A 22275-nucleotide genomic window follows, 5' to 3' on the forward strand; every position below is an offset into this window, starting at 1 on the left:
AGTGGTTGGTGGCTCGAAATACTTTTTCTTGTCTAGCAAACATAGATTTGTTCATGTCTGGAAGATTTGGATAATTAAAAGGCGTTTCACAACCTGGACTCAGGGCAAAAACAAAAAGGTGAGAAAGCAAATTTGTCACACAACCTGTGACATAGCAAAAAAAGATAGGAACAAGCATGGATCATGGTTGAATCCAACCATTTGGAGTGTTAAAGTTTAGTGCAGACTACTATGGGATAATATCGAACCTTAAAATAAATTTATATTAATCCTAATCACAAATTATATCTCGGATTAGCCTATTGTGGGTGGGCCGCTACCCAAAGGTTGACATTAAACTTGCAGGTTCAAATAGCAGGTTGTTGCCATTTTTGATCTTTCTACATATTGTGAGGCCAGGATCAAGTATAAAAGATTTGACAACCCAGTTACCTAAGAAAAGTGGCATTCACTAATTCATGATATTTATTCTCTGGAACCTATTATTTATCTTCATTTTGCTTCATAAATTTAATCAAATTGTGATGATGAAAATTACGCCAGCGAATACTGAATGATGAGGGATTTGAAGCATTGTAAGTTAATACAAACATCTATGTAATATTAAATTCCCGTAAGGAAATTTGATATAAAAACACCTTTTCGACGGTTGACTAGAAGTAAACATATGATTGTACAAGGCAGAAATGGGTATAAAGGGAATAAGAAAAACGTTATACCTAGAAACGAAAATTGCATGAAAGAAAAGGGAAAAGGAATTGGTAATTGAGAAATGAGAGAATTAGTACACTATAAATAGACGATTGTTCTTATTACGGCCGCTGTTCACGATGCTACGAATCTAACAGTCTATTTAACCCTTTTGTCGCAGACTCGCAGTCGTATGTTCCGCCGTGTAGGTATAACCGTCGTTTAACTCACTGCTGTACTCACTGAAACCTGGAAACCCCAAGAAACTGTCCAACACAATGTTTTGATGTTACTTCCAAATCGTGTTCAAAGATGACCAAATGAAATAACTTAGATGTTATGAAGCGTTCCAAAATAGTGTCTCAGTGGACTGATGAAATGTTCCAATATAAAGTCTCAATGAATTGAAGAAGTGTATAAACTGCAATTAAAATAAGAGTAAAACTTATAAGCAAAACACAACAGTGATGATCTAAAAATACCAGAGACATTGGCAAAATACAGTATAGGCTACCGGTACTTGATCACACGATAAAGAAGGCATGAATAACTTATGAATAAAGAACAGTGTTTTACTTATACTATACTAATATGAATTTGGAATGAAAATCATATATTAAGCAAGTAGGAACACTCAGCAAATGAATTCCTAAATACAGAAATATCTTCACATAAAATATGACTTACCGATTTTTTCGGCTAATAATATCACAAACAAGCAGGTACTTCAATATTTAACATTAAACAATCTTAACTGTATGGAAAAGAATAATATATTAGACCAAATCAGAGAAGCACAAACCCTGTCAGCCTGTTCAACAAAATCCTGAAAATGGCGCAACCACGAGACAAACTTGCGCAACAATCTAAAGTACCACAATGAGGCGACAAAGGGCAATAAATAAAATGACGGCTGAGCCATCATTTACATGGCTCCCCTAGAAATGCTATTTCTATACTAAAATAAAATTACAATTTCACAATGTCTATTTCTGGCTCCCTCGTCGGGAATCTTCTCCCGTATCTCCACTCTCCAAGAAAAGAATCAACTTTTGGATTGGACGATCAAGAAAGAGAACATCCTTTATACGCTTTCCTCTCTCATCGAGTGTTGAATCTCCTATGTGAACTCGAACTCTTCGAACATGACCATCTGCATCGGGATAGACATCAACAATTCTTGCCATCTTCCACTGATTTCTTGGTGTATTTTCGTCAACGACTATGACAATATCACCAATTTTGAGGTCACGTTGAACTTTGTTCCACTTTTGACGAACTTGGAGTGATTGTAAATATTCTTTACGAAATCGAATCCAAAATTCATTGGCTAAATGCTGTACTCTCCTCCATCTTTTACGCAAGTACAAATCTTCCCTTCCAAATACACCTGGTGGTGGTAATACAAGTCTTGTCTTCGCAGTCAACAAATGATTAGGCGTCAGAGGCAGTGGTGAATCAGGACATGACAAATTATCCACAACTAGAGGACGTCCATTGACAACTGCTTCAGCCTCTGCCATCAGAGTGCGAAGAGAATCCTCATCTAGTTGCCTTCCATTCTTTTCCAGGATGGATGAAATAACTGCTCTAATACTACGAATTTGACGTTCCCAAACACCTCCCTGATAACTTGCAGCGCTGACATTGAACTTGAATGGGAAATAATCACAATTTTCTCTAAGTAAAACTTCTTGAATTTTTGAATGATTCATTGCCTGTAGACCCTCTTTTAATTCTCTTGATGCTCCAACCATGTTGGTTCCACGGTCACATCTCAGTTGTCTGATTGGCCCATTTCTGCAAATAAATCTTCTTAGAGCATTTATAAAGCTGTCGGTTTCTAAACTTGGGGCGATTTCAACACGAACAGCACGCGATGCCATACATGTAAATAAAACTCCATATCTCTTGAGTTCTTTTCTCCTTTCTTTGATAATGAAGGGGCCAAATAAATCTGTAGCACAAAATGAAAAACATGGACTATCATCCATTCTGTCTTTTGGTAAATCAGCCATTTTCTGTTCTTGAAATGTTCCTCTAAGTCTCCTACATTTTGTGCAGTGATGTATAAAACTTGAGACAGCAGCAATGCCAGAAACTATCCAAAATCCAGCAGATCTTATTTCATTGAGTGTAATTCCACGTCCTTGATGTTTCACGACTTCATGATAATGCTTGATTATCAGAGTTGTAATATGATGAGACTTGGGCAATATGACAGGATGCTTCAATTCTTCAGGCAAACTTGAATCTTTCAATCTTCCCCCAATTCTCAACAATCCATCAGATCTTATACATGGATCAAGCTTGAATAATGATGAAGATTTCTTTACAGTATCGAATTTCTTAGGTTTGTTCAATATTTCGATTTCATCTGGATACACTTGACACTGCATAAGTTTTAAAATTATCTTCTTAGCATCTTCCATCTCTTGTACAGTTATTGAATCAAAAGATGAAGTCAAATTCTTGTTTCTACGATTTTGAAGAATTTTCAGCCATCGGCATAGAATGACAACAAATCTCTGAGCTTTGTATAAACTTGAAAACATTGACAATCTCTCCAAAAGACTTGGAAAGGATTGCTCTTTTACTTCAGTCAAAAATGTCACAGAATTACGTATTTCTGGATCTGAAGCATCAAGCTCTTCGAATTCATGTGAAAACTCTTTTTCCACTGTAAGTGGTTTCCACAGAAAATCAGGTCCCTTTAGATATCGATCATGTTTGGTCAGTAGATCTTTTGGACACAAACCTCTTGAGGCATCATCAGCTGGGTTGTTCTTTGTATCCACATAAAACCATTGATTTGGCTCACTATGATCACGAATCTCTTGAACACGGTTTGCCACATATATGTGAAATCGACGAGAATCATTTGAAACATAACCAAGAACAACTTTACTGTCTGTCCAATATGTTTCCTTGATGTTGACAAAATTCAATTCTTGCCTCAACATGACTCCAACCCGAACAGATACAAGTGCCGCAGTCAATTCCAATCGAGGTATCGTGATAGGTTTCAATGGTGCTACTCTAGACTTTCCCATCACGAATGAACAATGAATTTGATTTTTCTGATTGGTCAGTCTTAAATAGGTGCACTGGCCATATCCACGAGTCGAGGCATCACTAAAGTGATGTAATTCAGTTTCCTTGATTTCACCAAAATTACTTGGCTTGAAACATCGTCGAATTTTTAATTCGACAAGATGATGAAGATCATTTCTCCATCGCTCCCATCTTGGTTTCAAATTATCTGGAACGGGTTCATCCCATTTGCACTTATCACAACACAACTCCTGAAGAATGCGTTTTCCTTCTAAGACAACAGGAGCAATAAATCCAAACGGATCATAGATTGAACATACTGTTGACAGAATTCCACGCCTTGTGAAAGGACGATCTTTCAAAGTAATACGAAAAGTGAAACTGTCATCCACAATACACCATTGAACACCCAGTGCTCTTTCAACTGGTATTGGGTTACTTCCAAGATCTAAATTCTTGAACTTTGTCGAGCGATCATTCTCATCAACAGCTTGTAAAACTTCATTATTATTAGACACAAATTTTGTCAAATTGAAACCACCTTTAGCACACATTTTCTTACTTGCTTTGATCAACGATGTTGCTTCTTCAACACTATCAACTGACTTTAAACCATCATCAACGTAGAAATTCTTTCTCAAGAATTGAGCTGCTTCTTCACCTAATTCCTTTTCATAGTCATCTGCAGTCTTCTTGAGGACAAAATTACAGCACGATGGACTCGACGTAGAACCAAACACCATGACTCGCATCCTGTAACAACTAGGTTTTTTCGTGCAATCTCCATTGTCCCACCACAAAAATCTGACAAAATCTCTGTCTTCTTCGTTAATTCGAACTTGATAAAACATTGATTCGATGTCTGCCATGAACGCAATTTCCTTTTCACGAAATCGAGCAAGTACTGATATCAGTGAGTTGGTAAGATCTGGTCCTTGTAGCAAATGCCCATTTAAACTTTGACCTTCAAATTCAGAACTGCAATTAAATACAACTCTGATCTTGTTTGGCTTACAAGGATGAAACACTCCATGATGTGGAATATACCATACATATCCATGATTACCATTGTCACCATTGGACAATCTCTCAGCATATCCCTTTTCAATTGCATCTTTCATGAATGCACAGTAAAGCTCTTTAAACCTTTCATCGTTCTCAAAACGCTTCTTAATTCCTTGTAAGCATCTGAGAGCTAATTGCTTGTTGTTTGAAAGCTTCACTTCTTTGTTTCGAAAAGGGAGAGACATCTCATAATGTCCATCCTGTGTCCTGTGAATACTTGATTGACACTTCTGCAAAAATCTACGATCTTCGATAGAAATAGGTTTGTTCGATGTACCATCAATTTCTTGCTTTTTGATATTATTCTTGTGCATGCATTCAATGAAATCTTGTTCGAAACTTCTCAAAATCATGCAAGGGTTAATGACTTCTTGAACTGGATTTATAGGTACAAATTGAGGAGAAATGATGTCAGGTGCATACAGGTCATGTGATATCACTTTGTTACAAGTTTTTGTAGCATATCCACCAACACATACTGCATCAATCATTCCAACAACTCCCCATCCTAATGCTGTGTTGATAGCATAACTTTCTGTGTCGGCATCTGATATAATTTGCAACGGACGCAATGCTTGCATACAATCAGTGCCAATGAGTATACCAATATCAATATTAGGATCATAGTCCGGGATTTCATCTAGAATATCTTGGAACTTTGTATACTTGTTCAGAACCCTCTTGTCTATAATTTGATTACGATTTACTGGGATGGAATCTCTTGTGTAACATGGAGGCAAATCTATCTTGTGGCCATTACAACCTAAAATTTGCAAGCCCATAATCTTGTATGAATCCACCACAGTCGAACTGGTCATTGTAGAAAGGTTCAATCTCACCTTAAATCCATTTGATTCCAAGCTTCGTCTGACATCATCCGAAATGAATGTGGTATCAGACTGTTCATCTAAAATTGCATAAACTTTTAATTTCTTGCTTGGTCGATCAGCACAAAGTATTTGTATTGGTACAATCCTTGTAGTTCGAATAACTTCTCGAGCTTCTGATGCATGACAGATTATACTTTTCTTACAATCAGCATTCGTTAAACTATTTTCTTCATTTGAATCTATCTTCGTCTTGACCTTGCGAACGAATTCTTCTGAATGTATGGCAGTAGGGTGACCTTTACCACAAGTTTTGCAAGTCTTTCTTTTGGTGCATCCTTTCGAACGATGACCTTTTCTTAGACATGCAAAACATATGCCATTTGACTTGATAAATTCGATTCGGTCATTGTAAGATTTCTTGAGAAAAGCTGTACAATCATTCCGATCATGTGATCCTTTACAACACACACACGAATCTGAGAAATGGGTAGTTTTCGACTTAGCTGTTTGTCGAGAACTGTGAACTTCTTCGCTTGCATCAATAGAGTACGAGTGAGAACCTCTATTATAAGTCCTTCTTCTAACGGGTACATTTGCAGCTTTCTTATTGTTAGCCACAAGTTCATCAAGTACTCCAGTTCCATACAGAGGAAGTGTAGTTACTTTAGATATTTTCTTGACATGATCACAGAATTCAGAAAATGGTGGAAAGCTTCCATGTTTTCTGTGATATTCACATGCATTTGACGACCATCTATCTCTTGCCGACTTTGGCAATTTCAAAACAAGAACTTGGATTAAGTCTTCATCATCCAATTTCTTCAGTAACGTAGAATTTTTTACCAATAGCTTACAACTAGTAAGAAAATGACAAAACTCACGCATTCCTTTTCCGCCATCATTCATAGGTATGATAGGCCATTGCTTCAGTCTTTGCTTGTAAGCTCTGGATATTGTAGCCGAATCGCCATACCACTCCAATAGTGTCGCTTTTGCTTCATTATATGCGTTTTCATCATCTATGCCCATGAAACCTTCAATAGCCTTTCTTGCATCTCCAGTCGTATACTTCAAAAGATAACGAAGACGCCTGTTAGGGTTTCGAACATTTCTTTCAATAAGATCTTCAAAATCTCCAAGCCATATAGGAAATTTCAATAAATCACCATCAAAAACTTCTGGTTCTTCATTTGGCAATGAAGCCCTTTGTTGAATATCAACAACTGTTTCAACTAGTCTTTTAATTTCTGAACTACTAGCGCCATCTGCCGATGGGTTTTGTGGTGCAGTAGACAAATTCAATGGATATGAAACTTCGTTTTAAGCAGTGTTCGAATAAGCAGGATTTGCATTCATATGATTTGTAACAAATGGTACAGCTGTATTTTCAGGTGCCGGTACCAAATTTTCATTCGTTAAAGCAGTTTGTTCAGCAGTATGGAATTGATGCGGACTTACTACAAAAGGTTCGTTCGGTGCAAAATGTGTCACATCACGTCTACTAAAGCTATCATTTTCACAATCAATTTGAGCAAAAATATTCTCTTCTGCTTCTGCTTTAGCAATTTCCTTTTGCAGATTCAGTCTTCTCTTGTCAGCTTGTAATTGTATTTCAGCTTGTTGTACGTTTGCTTGTAGCCTTAGAGCTTCAGCTTTGAGTTTTGCTTCTGTTTGTGCTAATTCTGATTTCAATTTTGCCTCCTCTTGTGCAATTTTTACTTCAGTTTCAGCAAAACTAGCTTCTGCTTGTAATGAGGCTTTCTTGGCAGCTATTTCAGCCAGCCTAAACGCCACAGATGAACTCGATGATGAAGAATAAGATCTATGAGAATATCTTGAAAGACTGGTATGTACAGAACTGACATCTTTATCAGTCTCGATGCTTCTAATTTCTTCAATCGCTTTAGCACGAAATTCTTCAAACAAATGTTGAGCATTTATGAAAATATCATTTTCTTCATTAATAGCATTGGCATCAACTAACAATGCTACATACTCCTTATGTGCTGTACGATAGCCATGAAAACATAATTCGAAGGTTTTCAAATCGTCTTTTATAGTACGCAATGAGACACCATCATCAATACTTTTCAGGAGCTTCATTCTTATTTTTGAAAACAATTCAAATTTCGACTTACACCTTTCCAGAAGCATTTTAACTTGATATTCTTGTCCTTTTTCTGTAAGTGTTCTGCTACGTTCAGACCTTCTGGGATTTTCTCTCATATCATTACCAGAATTAGAGTCCACGTCATCACTTGCATTTGTAGATCTTGCTGTAGCCATGATTAATAATGTATATTCCCTTTCCTTGGTATAAATATCTTGTATTCACTGATAGGGTGAAGTTTCGCAAAATTACAATAACATGTTTATTGATCATCAATATTCTGATATTGTTCTACTGACTTGCTTAGTAGATCTTGAAATCTTTTACCAACTTGTTTGCAATAGTGTAAAATTGTTTACTAACTTGGTTAGTAAAGCCAAATCGTTTACTAACTTGGTTAGCAATCGACAAAATCGTTTACTATTACGGCCGCTGTTCACGATGCTACGAATCTAACAGTCTATTTAACCCTTTTGTCGCAGACTCGCAGTCGTATGTTCCGCCGTGTAGGTATAACCGTCGTTTAACTCACTGCTGTACTCACTGAAACCTGGAAACCCCAAGAAACTGTCCAACACAATGTTTTGATGTTACTTCCAAATCGTGTTCAAAGATGACCAAATGAAATAACTTAGATGTTATGAAGCGTTCCAAAATAGTGTCTCAGTGGACTGATGAAATGTTCCAATATAAAGTCTCAATGAATTGAAGAAGTGTATAAACTGCAATTAAAATAAGAGTAAAACTTATAAGCAAAACACAACAGTGATGATCTAAAAATACCAGAGACATTGGCAAAATACAGTATAGGCTACCGGTACTTGATCACACGATAAAGAAGGCATGAATAACTTATGAATAAAGAACAGTGTTTTACTTATACTATACTAATATGAATTTGGAATGAAAATCATATATTAAGCAAGTAGGAACACTCAGCAAATGAATTCCTAAATACAGAAATATCTTCACATAAAATATGACTTACCGATTTTTTCGGCTAATAATATCACAAACAAGCAGGTACTTCAATATTTAACATTAAACAATCTTAACTGTATGGAAAAGAATAATATATTAGAAAAATTCTCTATACTTACACCAAGTATGGTGCAGTCAAAATCCTAATTTTCAAAACGTTAAAGGGCCGGGGATGGAATGTATGACTGAAAGTACATGATAAACCAATAATAAGGGAGTTTTTTGTAGTTCATTTCCCGTCTGAATCACATCAACAATTTTACATGTCTGAAGGACAATTTTCAAATCGGGTCGGTAAATGCTCATAAAAACGTGGTAATGTATGATACATTATATTTTGTGACAACGATGAAGAGGGGACTTTTTCTAGATTTTTACGAATTGGAACAGAAAAAGTCTTATGGTCAATTTGCAACGAGCTGTAGTTAGCACTTGTATCTATACCTGTCGATATCAGAGGAAAATAAGTTTAGCGATGTTTTGTATCGAAGTACTTAATGTTTCTCCGACTGGAAATATTCATTTCTGAGCACATGCTAAACTATTGACTTTGTACATACATTTGATACTGATATTTCTGCAAGCCATGTACATTGTTGCAAGTCAAACTCGACGAGGCGGGCGTAAGTAGAATTAATATAATGCTCTAATGTGAAATTGAAAAATCGTCTCGAATCATTTCATTTGGTATTTAGTATTAGTATAAGTATATTTAAGTATTTTCTCCAAAAAAAGTCTCCAAAATTAAAAATCCAATCCTACCATTTAATTCATGCTGTATACGCTCGATACGCAAAACTCAATTTCAAAGAAAGTGTCCGAAGACTCCTGAAGGGTGCAAAAACGTCCATGGACAAAACGGACTCATATCAATTTGGCATTTTCAGAGGGATAAAAAGAAAAGTTGCTGATGAACGAATATTGAGCATAAACTGTTAAAGGCTAATGAATTTATTACAGTTAAAGAAACTGCATTGAAATGGATTGATTTAAGAATTTTTATCAATTTGAGTATTTTCGATATATACCCAGAAAACAGTCTGTCTGTCAATCTGACATTTGCATTGTTTAGAAATGTTTGTGTCTAACTTTTTTTTCTAGTCAAAAGTTAAATTAAAAAGGAGCAATGACGTGGACGGCCACTTGACATAATAGATTTTAAATATTTCTGCTTCGAAATAGATGAGGATTGGAAACACGGATAGGAAAACGAGCTACTTGGAAAGCTATGATGAATAATGTCTAGTAAAACAACATGAACATAACTCATCTATTAGAACACAGTTTATAGTTGAGTGCCTTGTAAATTTTGTGTTAGTGAGAAGTGGTCTTACGCGACCAATTCTTGGCAAGTCACGTGAAATCAAGAGAGCAATGATGACATATTAGGACACGAAAGCCAAAACAATGTAGTATCAAATCTTTCACAGTACCGGTAGTCTACCTTGTCAAAAAATTTCCAGAATTCGATGAGCTTAGAAATGCAACAGCGGAACCCCCACAGAGGCAAAATTTCTAATTTTGATGACGTCATCGCACAACACTTTGAAGTAAAATTGAATATCATCGATCCCTCAGAAATTTTTGAAATTAAAAAAAAAAATCTTAAACACTGAAAATTTGGAGAATGGATTCCGTAGTTTCGCCCAATGGGAAAACACCAAAAATATTCATATCACTTACATCAAACCTTTATCATAAATTTAATACATTTGTTAATTGTTGGCAAATGTCGGTACTTCTCGAAGTGAATAATATTGGATTTTGAAGTATTATAGAAACGTGAAAAGGGCAATATTTTAGTTAGATCAAAAATTACAAATATATAATGGAAAAGAGATTACATGAGAGAGAGAGAGGGAGAGAGAGAGAGAGAGAGAGAGAGAGAGAGAGAGAGAAAGAGAGAAAGAGAGAAGATTTTGGCGGTCACGCCTCGTCGATCTCTCATCCCAAGTTTTTAGCAGACCAGGGGAGTTTTTTTAAGTTTTATGCATCTGGTAAAAAGACACCAACTTTGTTGTGCTATGAAACTTGAACAAAATTGACGAAGTATTTCGGTAAAGATATCCGGAGAAACAAATAAGAAAACTTAAAAATAATTTGCAGTGGTTATGTTTGACCATGTTAAGACTTAGTTGCTCTGCCGGTGACAATATGGTTGTTATTTCACATTGTATATTTGTGTGAACATTTCATTGATGACAAAGAAGAAATGAATCGTTCTAATCATTTTAAATTTAAACACTCGTTATTTTCTTCTAGGAAATAAAGTATTCCATCGATTCATAATCAATATCTCGATCATTTCCTCGGCTTGGAAAATCAGTTCATTGTAATTACTTGGAGCTACGAGGTGCTGGGAGCTGTTCACAAGGAAGAATCGTTGTTTCTTGAGGTAGCGACTGAGAGAATAATGTTTTGGATAAAAGTGCACAATCACCATTTTAAAACTTTCACATAAAAGATATTCAATCTAGCGAAATGCTTTGGTTTTTCTTGACTTCTGTTATTTGTTAAAATGATATTTTATAGATACTAATTAATGTTTCACTGTCTCGCAATATGAATTTTGGAGCAAATTCTGAATTATTGTTTGTATACTCAATATTGATACTGATGTTGTTGCAAGTTATACATATGGCAACATGCCAACGAGGAGGAGGAAGTAAGTAGAATAAGTATAATATTGTGATGATACATTTAGGAATTTATTTCATTCTGATATTTAATGAAACCTAGAACATCTGAGAACTTTGATTCAACATCTTTGATTCAAGTTGGAATTTTATTAAAGAAAAATGATGAACAAAGTCGTTGGTTGATGGTATATATCAATATTTGTGAATGAGAGCGATGTATAATCATTATATCAAGTGTGCATTCTTGCTAGTTCGGAAATTTACTCAGGTCGTCCCCTTAAACCCTAAAGTGTGTAAACTTTGGTAGGCAATGCCTTATTCAAAACTGCCCAACAATACCTTCTATATAAATATAAAACTTTTCACATGTAATCTAATCATTTATTTTAGGAGGCGGATTCGAGGAACAATTCGAGATGAATAATTACATATTGGAATAAAATTATGGAAAAAAAATGAACTATACATATTTCAATATTTTGGTGCATGCGATGCAACCAATTTCATATTTTTATAAAATTCTGTTCTTCATTCCGGGCATTTTTTCTGGATTCCAAAATAAAGCACGGAAGCTAATAGAATCTAATAACATATAAAGATAATAAATATTCAACAATAAAAGAAGAATTTGACCAAACAAAGTTGTGCACTGTATTCAATAGGAGTAATGCAGTAGGCCCGTATATATTCTGAACTAAATAGTATCATAAATACCTCTCTCGATAAATATTGCGTTTTGCGTAAGCAATTGCCATCAAATGACTTAAAATAAAGAAGAGTTTGACACCTCACGTTATCGCCCAAGATCAAACACAGCAAATATGTTCATATCGAACGTGTGTGTACATGCATTGCATGCATTAAAAATCATTTTCATATATTTAATACATTTGTCAAGTAAAATTTGAATCATTTTAAAACGAAAAAAAAGTTTGATTATTGCATCAGATTTATACAGCTAAACAGTAAATTAACTAAAAAAGTTGAATGAGCAAAGAGAAATAAAAACAATTTGTGTTTGACAGGCTAAAATTTAGGTGAAGCGATAACTTGCATAATCTGAAATTTTCACATGGTATATTTTTTGCAAACATTTCACTGAGTGAAGAAAAGGAATTGGAACACGTCAAACATTTATAATTTTAATATCAATCATTTCCTCCCAGGAAGTTATAACATTTGGTTCAAAATCAAAATCTCGAAATCCCTAATATGATAATACTTATTTGCTTGCTACATATAGACAGTTCCTCCGAAAGAAAAGGAATGTACTTATAAATATGACTTTTGAAGGATGATCTGTTTTTGCGTCGCTCAATAAAGTTTAAGTTGGTGAGAAATGTTCATGTGGGGCCATTCCTTGTCGAACCACATGAATTATTACAAAAGGTAGCAATGCTTAAATATATGGACACGACGACAAAAGCTAAGTTGTAGTCTATCTTCACTTTAAAAGTACCGGTACCGTCTTTGAACTTCCGCGTATCAAGAGAGTAGCAGAAGATAAGTTGAAGAACCGCTAAATATTAATTTGTATTAATTTTCAAGAAGTCTTCACACAAAATATCGAGGTGAAAAACGAATCACATAGAGCCCACAAATAGTTTTAAAATAAATAAAATGAACGACCTTCTAGCAAAAAATACATTTGTTAACCAATGAAAATTTTAATTGAGGTATTTTATTCATACTGTATCAACAAAAGGAAAAATACTAACAAAAAAAAACAAGATAATAACAAAACGATTCATCTTCCTGTCCTCTTCGTGTCCAATAATTTATACTTGGATATGGTTGCAAATCGTCAGACTTGATCACAATCCAAACCTCCAGATTTGATTATTTGCAATGTTAGAAGTTCACCTTTCCTGACAGCATTTTCCAACATTTGCTCTGAGAAGAGACAGAAGCGACGCAGACTCACAACTGAATGAACCACTAACGACCACCAGAATCAGATTTTGACATAAGCCGAATTATTGTTTTGTTTGAGGCGAATCTTGAATCAATTTTTCGTAAATGATTTCATATAATTTTCACATCTTTGCTCTGAGAAAAAACCTTTACTATGTTTTTGTTACTTACAAATGAACCTTTCATATCGTTACGTCTTTACCCTTTTATTTTGCCATCAAACACAAAATATTCCAATCAATAAAAGAGCGTGATCATCATATGGAATCGTTTACAATCAACAACCTTTCCCAATTCCACGAATTCAACTTAAAATCAGGGTAACTTTTTAATAACAATGAACAAAAGATACTTGGAACTGGAAACGTAAAACTTGATATTGGGTAAGGTTTTCTGCCATAATAATAGATCAAACCAAATAGCTTACTAATATGGCAACATCACAGTATTACCTTCCAAGAACAACACTTCACAGCAATTCGCAGATAGCGATAAATCACAACTATGTGCAGATTAAATCACACAAGATAAACATACAATATACACAGAAAATGAATCAAGATATCAAGAAAAAAAAATTTACATACCCAACGTTTACATTTTAACCACACTCTGAACTGTTGATTTCAAACCCAATTTAAATTCGTATTGTGTTTATAACTCCAATTCGAACTTTCAGTCCTAAACGCAAACTTCAAATTGTAATCCCAATATGAAGCACAATAAACATTTTCGGATGCAACAAATTACATTGAATATGAGCCAAACAGTGTCAACGCATCCAAACAGCATAATTTATAATTCTTGAGATCATCAATTTGTCGAGTCGATGTTAAATAAGAAAGACGTACTACATTTTTAGTGTACAAGTAACTTTTTCAATAAACCAATTGAAATAAAGCTGGACTGTGTTTGGCTATAATAAAATTTCAAATTGCATGATTTTTGCAAACTTATCTCCGTGTGAAAAAAAGGAAATGAAACACATCAATCACTTCGAGATTAAACGCACATCATTTCCTCCAGTAAGTGGTATCATTTGATTTAAAATCAATATATCATGTTCACCTAAAAAATAAATATTGCTTCAATGTATTTATTTTCTTGCTACGTTCACCTTTATCTGAAAAAGATCTAATGTACTCAAAAAATGGTTAGTGAAGGATTTTCTGTTGTTGAGTAGCTTAATAAAGTTTGAGTTGTTGAGAAATATTCATGTGTGACTCTTCCTTGTCAAGTCACCAGAATTAATAAAATAATTTATACTTGATTACGGTAACAAATCACTAGACTTGGTCACAATACAAACCTACAGATTTGATCATTTGCAATGAGAGCGCTTCAGCATTCCCGACAGATATTTTATAGGCATTTGCTCTGAGAAAAGTCTCGCTCACACAATCAGGAATAACGGAGACTCACTACCGAATGAAATCACTGAGGACCCCCCAGAAATAGATTTTGATATAACCACAATTACTGTGATGTATTACGACATACCGGCGTCTATCGTTTGAAGCGAATGTCAAATCAGTTATTATTAAACGATTTTATTAGATTTTTACATCTTTGCTCCGAACAAAGACATTTTTTTTTCTATCACTATTTAAAATAATATTGCATAGCACAATTGTAAATAAGATTGAATAGAAAAACGTTTGAAATCTTTTCAGTAAAACGTTTCAGTAACGCGACATGATGAAGATATAAAATATTAAACTAGGATATGGGAGAGGTTCAGAATCAGATATACATCATTACGTCACAGGAAGCTGAGACATTCAAATTTAAAATTCATATCTTGAATTCTTAGGAAGAGAATTACATTCATTTCAGTTTCTAGTTCCGAATAAACCGAAAACAAAAACTGCAGCCCTGTTAGGTTTTCATATCTTTGCTCTGCACAAAGCAATCAGCCACAAATAATGGAAATAAGCATTTTTGTCCACTTTACTGGTTTTACCGTTTTATGCCGTCATCGATGTCCCAGTCAATCCGTGAAAATGAATGGATTACTTTAAATTCTGTAAATTTAGCTTTTTCATATTCTTATAAGTTGTTTAGTTCAATTCCATTAGATATTAACTTAGTATTTTCCAGACACGGAATATGAATTTTGGTGCTCATGTCCGACTTTTATTCTTGCTGGTAATTTCAATACTGATGCTGTTGCAAGCTGTAGATATGGTTGTATGTCTAAAACCACCAAGTAAGTACAGTGTCAAGCTGGAATTATGTAAATAAATGATATTTTAAATTCACCTTAATTGTAAAAAATATTATGGGATAGTAAAAGGTTTCGGTAACGCAAAATAAAAGATCATACTGAAATTATTCTAAATTTACGAGTGGTGGATATCTAGGTTGTTCAAGCCGGTAATCTCATTCTTTACTTTCAACAGAGAGTTTAAAAACATCGCTAATTTCATGTCTGATTTTGTATTTCCAGTTGCGGGATTTGAGGAACAGTTGGAGATGAAAAAATATTGGAATAAAAAATAATGTGGTATATGTAAATTTTAAATCGTCTATTTTTGGTATATGCAAGCGATACTAAATGAACATTTATGTACATTTATATCCAAGTATTTTCTGCTAATTTCTGAACAAACATGGAATTCGAATATATTCAATGCTATTCATGTAATAATATAAACTATATTTGACATATATCTACATCATATCCTATAAAATTAAAGCTGGAAAATAAACTGGATTTTATTAAATGAACTCATTTTTTGTATGAATATGAGAAATTCAAGACTTTTGAGTAATTGAACAAAATGCGCGTTTATGAGAATTGTTCTAGTCTGATCAATGGTACGAGAAATATTAAAATGTTTTATATTGGGTTGAGGTTAGATTTATATGCAAACTTGTCCGCCTAACCCACAGGGTGTGTTGAACTGTGTTACATTCTTTATGTAATCATTGACGAATGGATTGTTTGTTGAAACTGATTTCGTTTGGGCACTTTTTTAAATATCATACATATTAGGAATAACCTAAATGGCGGATTTAATCAGAGGTATTACAATCAGGAAAAACGTACGTGGTAGTGAAATTCGTAAAGCAATTTTTACAAAAATTGGAGTTGAAATGAAAAGACACATTTGAAAGAGAAATGGCAGAAAACACTTGATCAAGAAAGAGAGAAAGAATTCGTTTTGGCTATAACCTAAAGTCGAAAATAAATAAATAGAAGACAAATTGATATAAAGGAGAGGATAGCTGGTACTTGAGATACGAGAGAATTTATACACTGTAAGCAATGCTTGTTGTTATTATATAACCACGATGTAGAGCGCGCGCAAGACTTTTCAAGCTGTAAAATAATGTCGCATTTTAGCATTTTTGTTGGAACTCAAAACTTGAAGCTAATATAAATTATCCAACTTCTCTGATTTTTATTGGATGCTCTTCAATTCTTAACAAACTCGTTTAGTACAAATGAGTACTTGTGAATTCATGACTATATGCTTTTGTACAGAGCAAATTTGTAAAAATCTAATATAATGGAAGCAAATTAATCTATCGTTGTCACGAGACCAACAGAAAGTTAACAGAAAGTAACTACTACGTTTCTGCGTGAAAAAAGGAAACAAAGCACTCTAAGCATTTCATATCCTCACATACTCAATTTCTTCCACGGTATATTTTGCGAAACGATGTGAAATATATGTTTAGAAGCTTTGAAACAACACGACCTTGTTTGAAGCAGAAACTCAAAACGTTAAACACTATGATGTAACAAACAATATCAAGTAAATACGCCTCAAGCTACCATTAATAATGATTTCATAATAAACAAAGAAAAATACCGTAGGGTGAATATAAAATTAGGTAATTGTCCAATTAGGTAATTGCTGCCGGTCCGCCAAATATATTCCAATATTAAAATATTATAAGCAAATTGTAAAATACAAAGTATTGACGGCATGACCATTAATTTGGTGATATTTTTTGAACTCTCATTGATTCGTGGTACCGGTATTCGTCAAAAATCCATACTTAGTTAGAGGTCCTCTGCCTTTTAAAACTCCGAACGGCTGTATTTTTGTCAATTCTATCCCCTGAGAAGCGTCATACCGGAGGAGTTAATAGCGCATAGTATGGCAGCGTATCTCAAACGATAAGCATCTTATAATGGACCGCAAACTCGTTGCTAAATTATTCGTATTTTTCCTATTCTATTTGTCTTAGAATTGTATTTAATTCGACTGTTTAGTAGGATAGCAATTGTTTCGTCGTGAGAATCCCAATCTATTCCATAAATTTAAGCGCTCGAGTAGGACTATCGGATGCGCCTGATGTCAAATTTACCAAAAAGCGTGTAAAAGTAAAAATTATTTTTTGGTATCAATTACAGCTTTACTTAATTTCGACGCAATGAGAATGAATGCGTAAACAAGAAGTCTTGCAAGGCAATGGCAGTAATGCAAATAAAGCAACCCTGCAAAAATGTTGCAACCATACTAACGATGAAAGTTCCAATTCTATTTCGTCGTGATTTATATACGTGGAAAGGCGCGGAAAATCGTTTGAAGATTTCTTTCAAAAACGAAACGCCCAGCTGATGGCAAAAAGTGGTATTCGATTTGTTTTGGACAATCCTGCCTCGACTTATTTTACCCTCCGAAACAAAAATGTTAATAAAGGTTGTCGGTGAATTAAAACTTTCCGTGAAAAGATTGGGAAGCGCTGTAGTAAGGTACCTGATTGAGAACTTTGCAGTTCGCACGATACGTAATGTGGCTGTAGGCCTATAGTTTAGCGAGGTTTAATAGTAAAGTGATGGCAAACAAGTCAACACAATACTTCGCCTTGCAGATACTTCGTTAGAACCGAGTTTAACACGTATAATATCAAAAAGACGGCAACAAATTTCTCATTTGATCGAATTGTGTTTTCTTACATCTTCTATTTTGTTGTAGTTGCATTCTTTGTCTATGTTTTGTGCTCATAACATTTTTTGATTAATTTTGAAGGTTCGCTGATCCGCAAAATTTGTTTTGAAATTTTACCGATCCGCGAACTGAAAAAGGTTGAGAACCACTGCTTTAAAGAATATTTTAGTTTTTAGGACAGAAGCAAAATATGAATTTTGAATTAATGAATTTTGTATCAACTTAAAATGCAATCTATCGTCAATTTCCCATACTTGGAATATGAATTTTGGTGCTCATGCCCCACTATTGTTCTTGCTGGTAATTTCATTACTGATGCTGTTGCAAGCTATCGAGATGGTTGCATGCCAATGATGATGAAGTTATACAATTGAATGATAATGAAAATGATGAAATTCAGCTTGATTGTAGATAGTATAGGAAGTGAAACGTTTCAGTAACTCGACATGAGAAAGGTGTAAAAGATCAAATTGAAATCATTCCAAATTTACGAGTGGTGGGTGGATTGTTAAGTTGTTTCCCGATTTCAAATCTTCGTTTGCCAGACAATGAATTAAAGCCTGCCATCTCATATATTATTTTTAATGGACAGTTTCTAAACATCGAATAAATTATTGCTAATTTGGTATTTTCATTTGGTTGGACAGTTGGAGATGAAAGAATATTGGAATGAGGTTTTTGAAATATAATGAGGTGAATGTGAATTTTGAAATGTCCATTTTAGTGTAAGCAACCCGTTCTAATTGAACATTTATCTACGTTTTTCAGGCATTTTCCGCAAAATTATGAACATACAAGGAATCCTACTATATCCAATGCTCTAGGTCTAATATATATCTACATCATATCTTATAAAAATAAAGCTGGAAAATAAAAGTGAATTTTATTAAATAAACTTATGATTTGTAACAATATGAGGAATTCAGGACTCTTGAGTCATTCAATAAAATGCGCATTTGTGAGAAGTGTTCTAGTCTGATCATTGCTGAGTATATTACGTAAAATAATAAAATGTTTTATAATGAATTGAGGTTAGTTTTGAATGCAAATCATTCGACTTTGGCGACGTATACAGATACATACACTTTGACTACATTTGTGATCATTCACTATGTCATTATTGACGATTGGGTTGTTTGTTGAAAATAAGTTTGTTTGGGTACTTCTTCTAAAGCCACAGATCATGCATATTAGTTGGAAAAATCCATCCAGGAAGAATCATCAAGGAATAACGTGATGAAGATATTTCAAAAATCTTTTTCTTAGTTTATGTAACAGGTCCTTAACTCATCTTTAAGTATTATTTTTAATGCATTCTATACACATTACTGAATTTACAAGGAAAACTATAAAAACTATATTAATTTTGAAAATATATTCAATACAAACTACTGATAAGAAACATGTAATGTATGGTTAATTGTCTTTTGTAAACTCGGAATATGAATTTTGGTTCTAATGGCTGACTTCTGTTCTTTTTATTTTGCTTAAAACAGGGTTCCCATAATTTTAAATGACATATTTTAAGATTTAATATTTTCCTATAATTTGTTAAGTTAAATTACATTAGATATCAATTTGAATTTTGGTGATCATGCCCGACTATTGTTCGTTCTGGTAATTTCATTACTGATGCTGTTGCAATCTTCAGATTTGGTTGCATGTCAACGAGTAGGAAATAAAGGAATGGGTAAGAAAGATATAAAAGATAAAACCTAAAACATTCCAAATTTACAAATGGATAGTTATGTTATTGCACGAGTTCAAATTTTCGATGGTCAAACAGAAAATTGATACCCACTTGAATATGTATGATTGAATTGATTATTATGTTTTGCTAAAACAAAGGAAAACTTCTCATTCTGTATTCATTTCTGTATTTTCAGGACGCTTCGTGGAACAGCTGGAGAATAAAATTCTCGAAGAATAATGAGGTGATCATATATTCTGAACTTCTATTTCTTGTCATCGTCACCAAATGCATATTTGCTTGATGAATAAATTTCATATTTTATTTCAGGTGTTCTACAAGAAGTTCAGAATATACATGGAAATATATTGTGTATAGCATTATTTGAAATGTATCTGATAGGCAACAAATAAAAGTTGAATTAAATAAAAATTGACTTATGATTTGTATCAATATGAGTAATTTCAATATATACACAGAACATAGCCACTGAAAAATTATGTACTAAGTATCAATCAACAAGTTTAGCGATCGTGGGTAATGTTTGATCTTGACAATCGATAGGTAAATTACGTAAAATGCTGAGATTTGCCGTAGTAAGTTGCGATGAGTTTTGAATACAAATCACTCGACTTGACGTAGAAACCAGCAGATTCAGATACTTTGTTTACATCCGTGATCATTCATTATAGCACCATCTTGACGATTGTGTCTCTTAAAACGAAAAGGATAGAAATAAAATTTACCAAATAAAAAAAAATGGAAAGAGTAGAAAGCAACAATTGAATAAAAATGAGAAAATGCTTGGTGTCATAAAAATTAAGGTGTTATTACACTGTAAGCTTTGCTTGTTTTTGTTACAACGGTTTTATGTATACGAAAGAGCTTTAAAGCAGAAAAATATATGTCTGGTCTGGAGATCCTATTGATAGTGCGTCAGTTTAAAGAGAAAACTTACATAATTTAAACTACCTTCAATGGTTGTCAAATATGTGATTGAGAATACCATTCTCGCCTAATCATTATCAATGCTAAACATCGGAAAAGCAAAGATTAAAAGTGGCAGGCCGTAAAATCCATGTGACATGAAGGTAAGAGTTACATAGCCAAGCATACAGGCTTGAAACCAGCAAACCTACAATGATTGTTGATAAGCGTGGGAGGAGGCACGTTACTAATACCCAGAATAACGCGCATAACAAATTTATACATCTTGACAAAAAATTCATTTATTTCAAGACAACAAAAAAACTTACGCGACCAATTTCCATATTTTAATCGGGAATTACCTGTTTTGGCCCAGAGCTTAGTTTGATGGTGCCATCTCTGTTGACGCATGTTAAACAACCGTAGACAATTATTTCTAAGTTATAGAAAACACTTCAAAATACACAGCGGTATTGTGGAGCACCTCTCAATTTAGAGCATGGACATACACATCTTTTTTGTTTTTAGTCATCTAGAACTAACGAGAAAAGCACTTGAGTATAGTGAGTGCAGAACGATAACTCTTTGTGCAAAGCACGGTGGTTGCATTTTGCTCACAGTATATCAGTACATAAGAAGGCATATATATGTAAGTAAGATGCAACAATCGCTGTAAATATTTTCTGATTTATAGAAAACTCTTCAAAATATCAAACGTATTGTCAATTATCTTCCAATGTCAAGCATCACCAAAAATCACCAAATCATCAGTAAGCATTCACACAATTATTGATATTGAAAATGCAATCCATAATGTTACCTCAACCTTTACATTATACATTGAGTTTTAGAGATATTGACAACTCATTCAAATTTTACTCATTATGGCGGGAACACAAATTATTTATTATGAATAAATTCTGGAAATCATATTATTACAATGTATTGTTAATGTTTTATTTCTCTTTTTCTACAGTTTGCAGACAATGTTAAAAATAAAAGATATAATGTAAAATTTGTTGTACCTCGTAATAACAACAGTGCAGAGAGATATACAAAGCTTTTATATTTCATCCTTGTATACTACAGCACACCGATGAACAAACGGTTTCACCCAAACATTTTAAATGACCCACCCCCTGCAATGTCAAAAAGCCAGCAATCTCTCAGAAAATAGTCCCACGCGAATAGACTGAATAAATCCTTTCAAATACTTTCCCAATAGTGTTATATGGTGAACAGATGACTGTAAATGACGTCCTATTTTAGCATGAATACCCAGCTGTGTTTTTACTACTTCGCGATAATATTGGATCGATAAGTCACGTCTGGTTTATATATAACTTGTCATTTATGGCTTGTTTGAAAGAGGAGGTTGTACACAACACACTGGAATAGACGATTCGTCTGTTCACTACTTTCTTCACTACAGTCGTTACAATTCCAAGCAATTTCTCAAAATTTTCAA

The 22275-nt window shown here is 33.9% G+C and overlaps 1 protein-coding gene and 1 long non-coding RNA gene across 2 annotated transcripts; one reads left to right on the plus strand and one right to left on the minus strand.

Annotated features, from left to right (window-relative positions):
* Window positions 1-810: 810 nt before the first annotated feature.
* LOC144427132 (uncharacterized) lies at window positions 811-8794 on the minus strand. The gene is made up of 4 exons (XM_078115850.1): window positions 8738-8794; window positions 7136-8471; window positions 1378-6952; window positions 811-1111 (listed from the first exon to the last, which is right to left on the minus strand). The coding sequence occupies exons 2-3, from the start codon at window positions 7923-7925 to the stop codon at window positions 1677-1679; spliced, it is 6066 nt and encodes a 2021-aa protein (XP_077971976.1). The 5' UTR covers window positions 7926-8471; window positions 8738-8794; the 3' UTR covers window positions 811-1111; window positions 1378-1676.
* Window positions 8795-19765: 10971 nt separating this feature from the next.
* On the plus strand, window positions 19766-20362 carry LOC144424414 (uncharacterized). Its single transcript, XR_013476708.1, has 3 exons — window positions 19766-19880; window positions 20077-20124; window positions 20211-20362. It is a non-coding gene; the product is annotated as an uncharacterized LOC144424414 (long non-coding RNA).
* Window positions 20363-22275: the final 1913 nt, after the last annotated feature.

The sequence above is a fragment of the Styela clava genome, chromosome 1 (genome assembly GCF_964204865.1).
Source record: "Styela clava chromosome 1, kaStyClav1.hap1.2, whole genome shotgun sequence".
Taxonomy (NCBI): Eukaryota; Metazoa; Chordata; class Ascidiacea; order Stolidobranchia; family Styelidae; genus Styela; species Styela clava.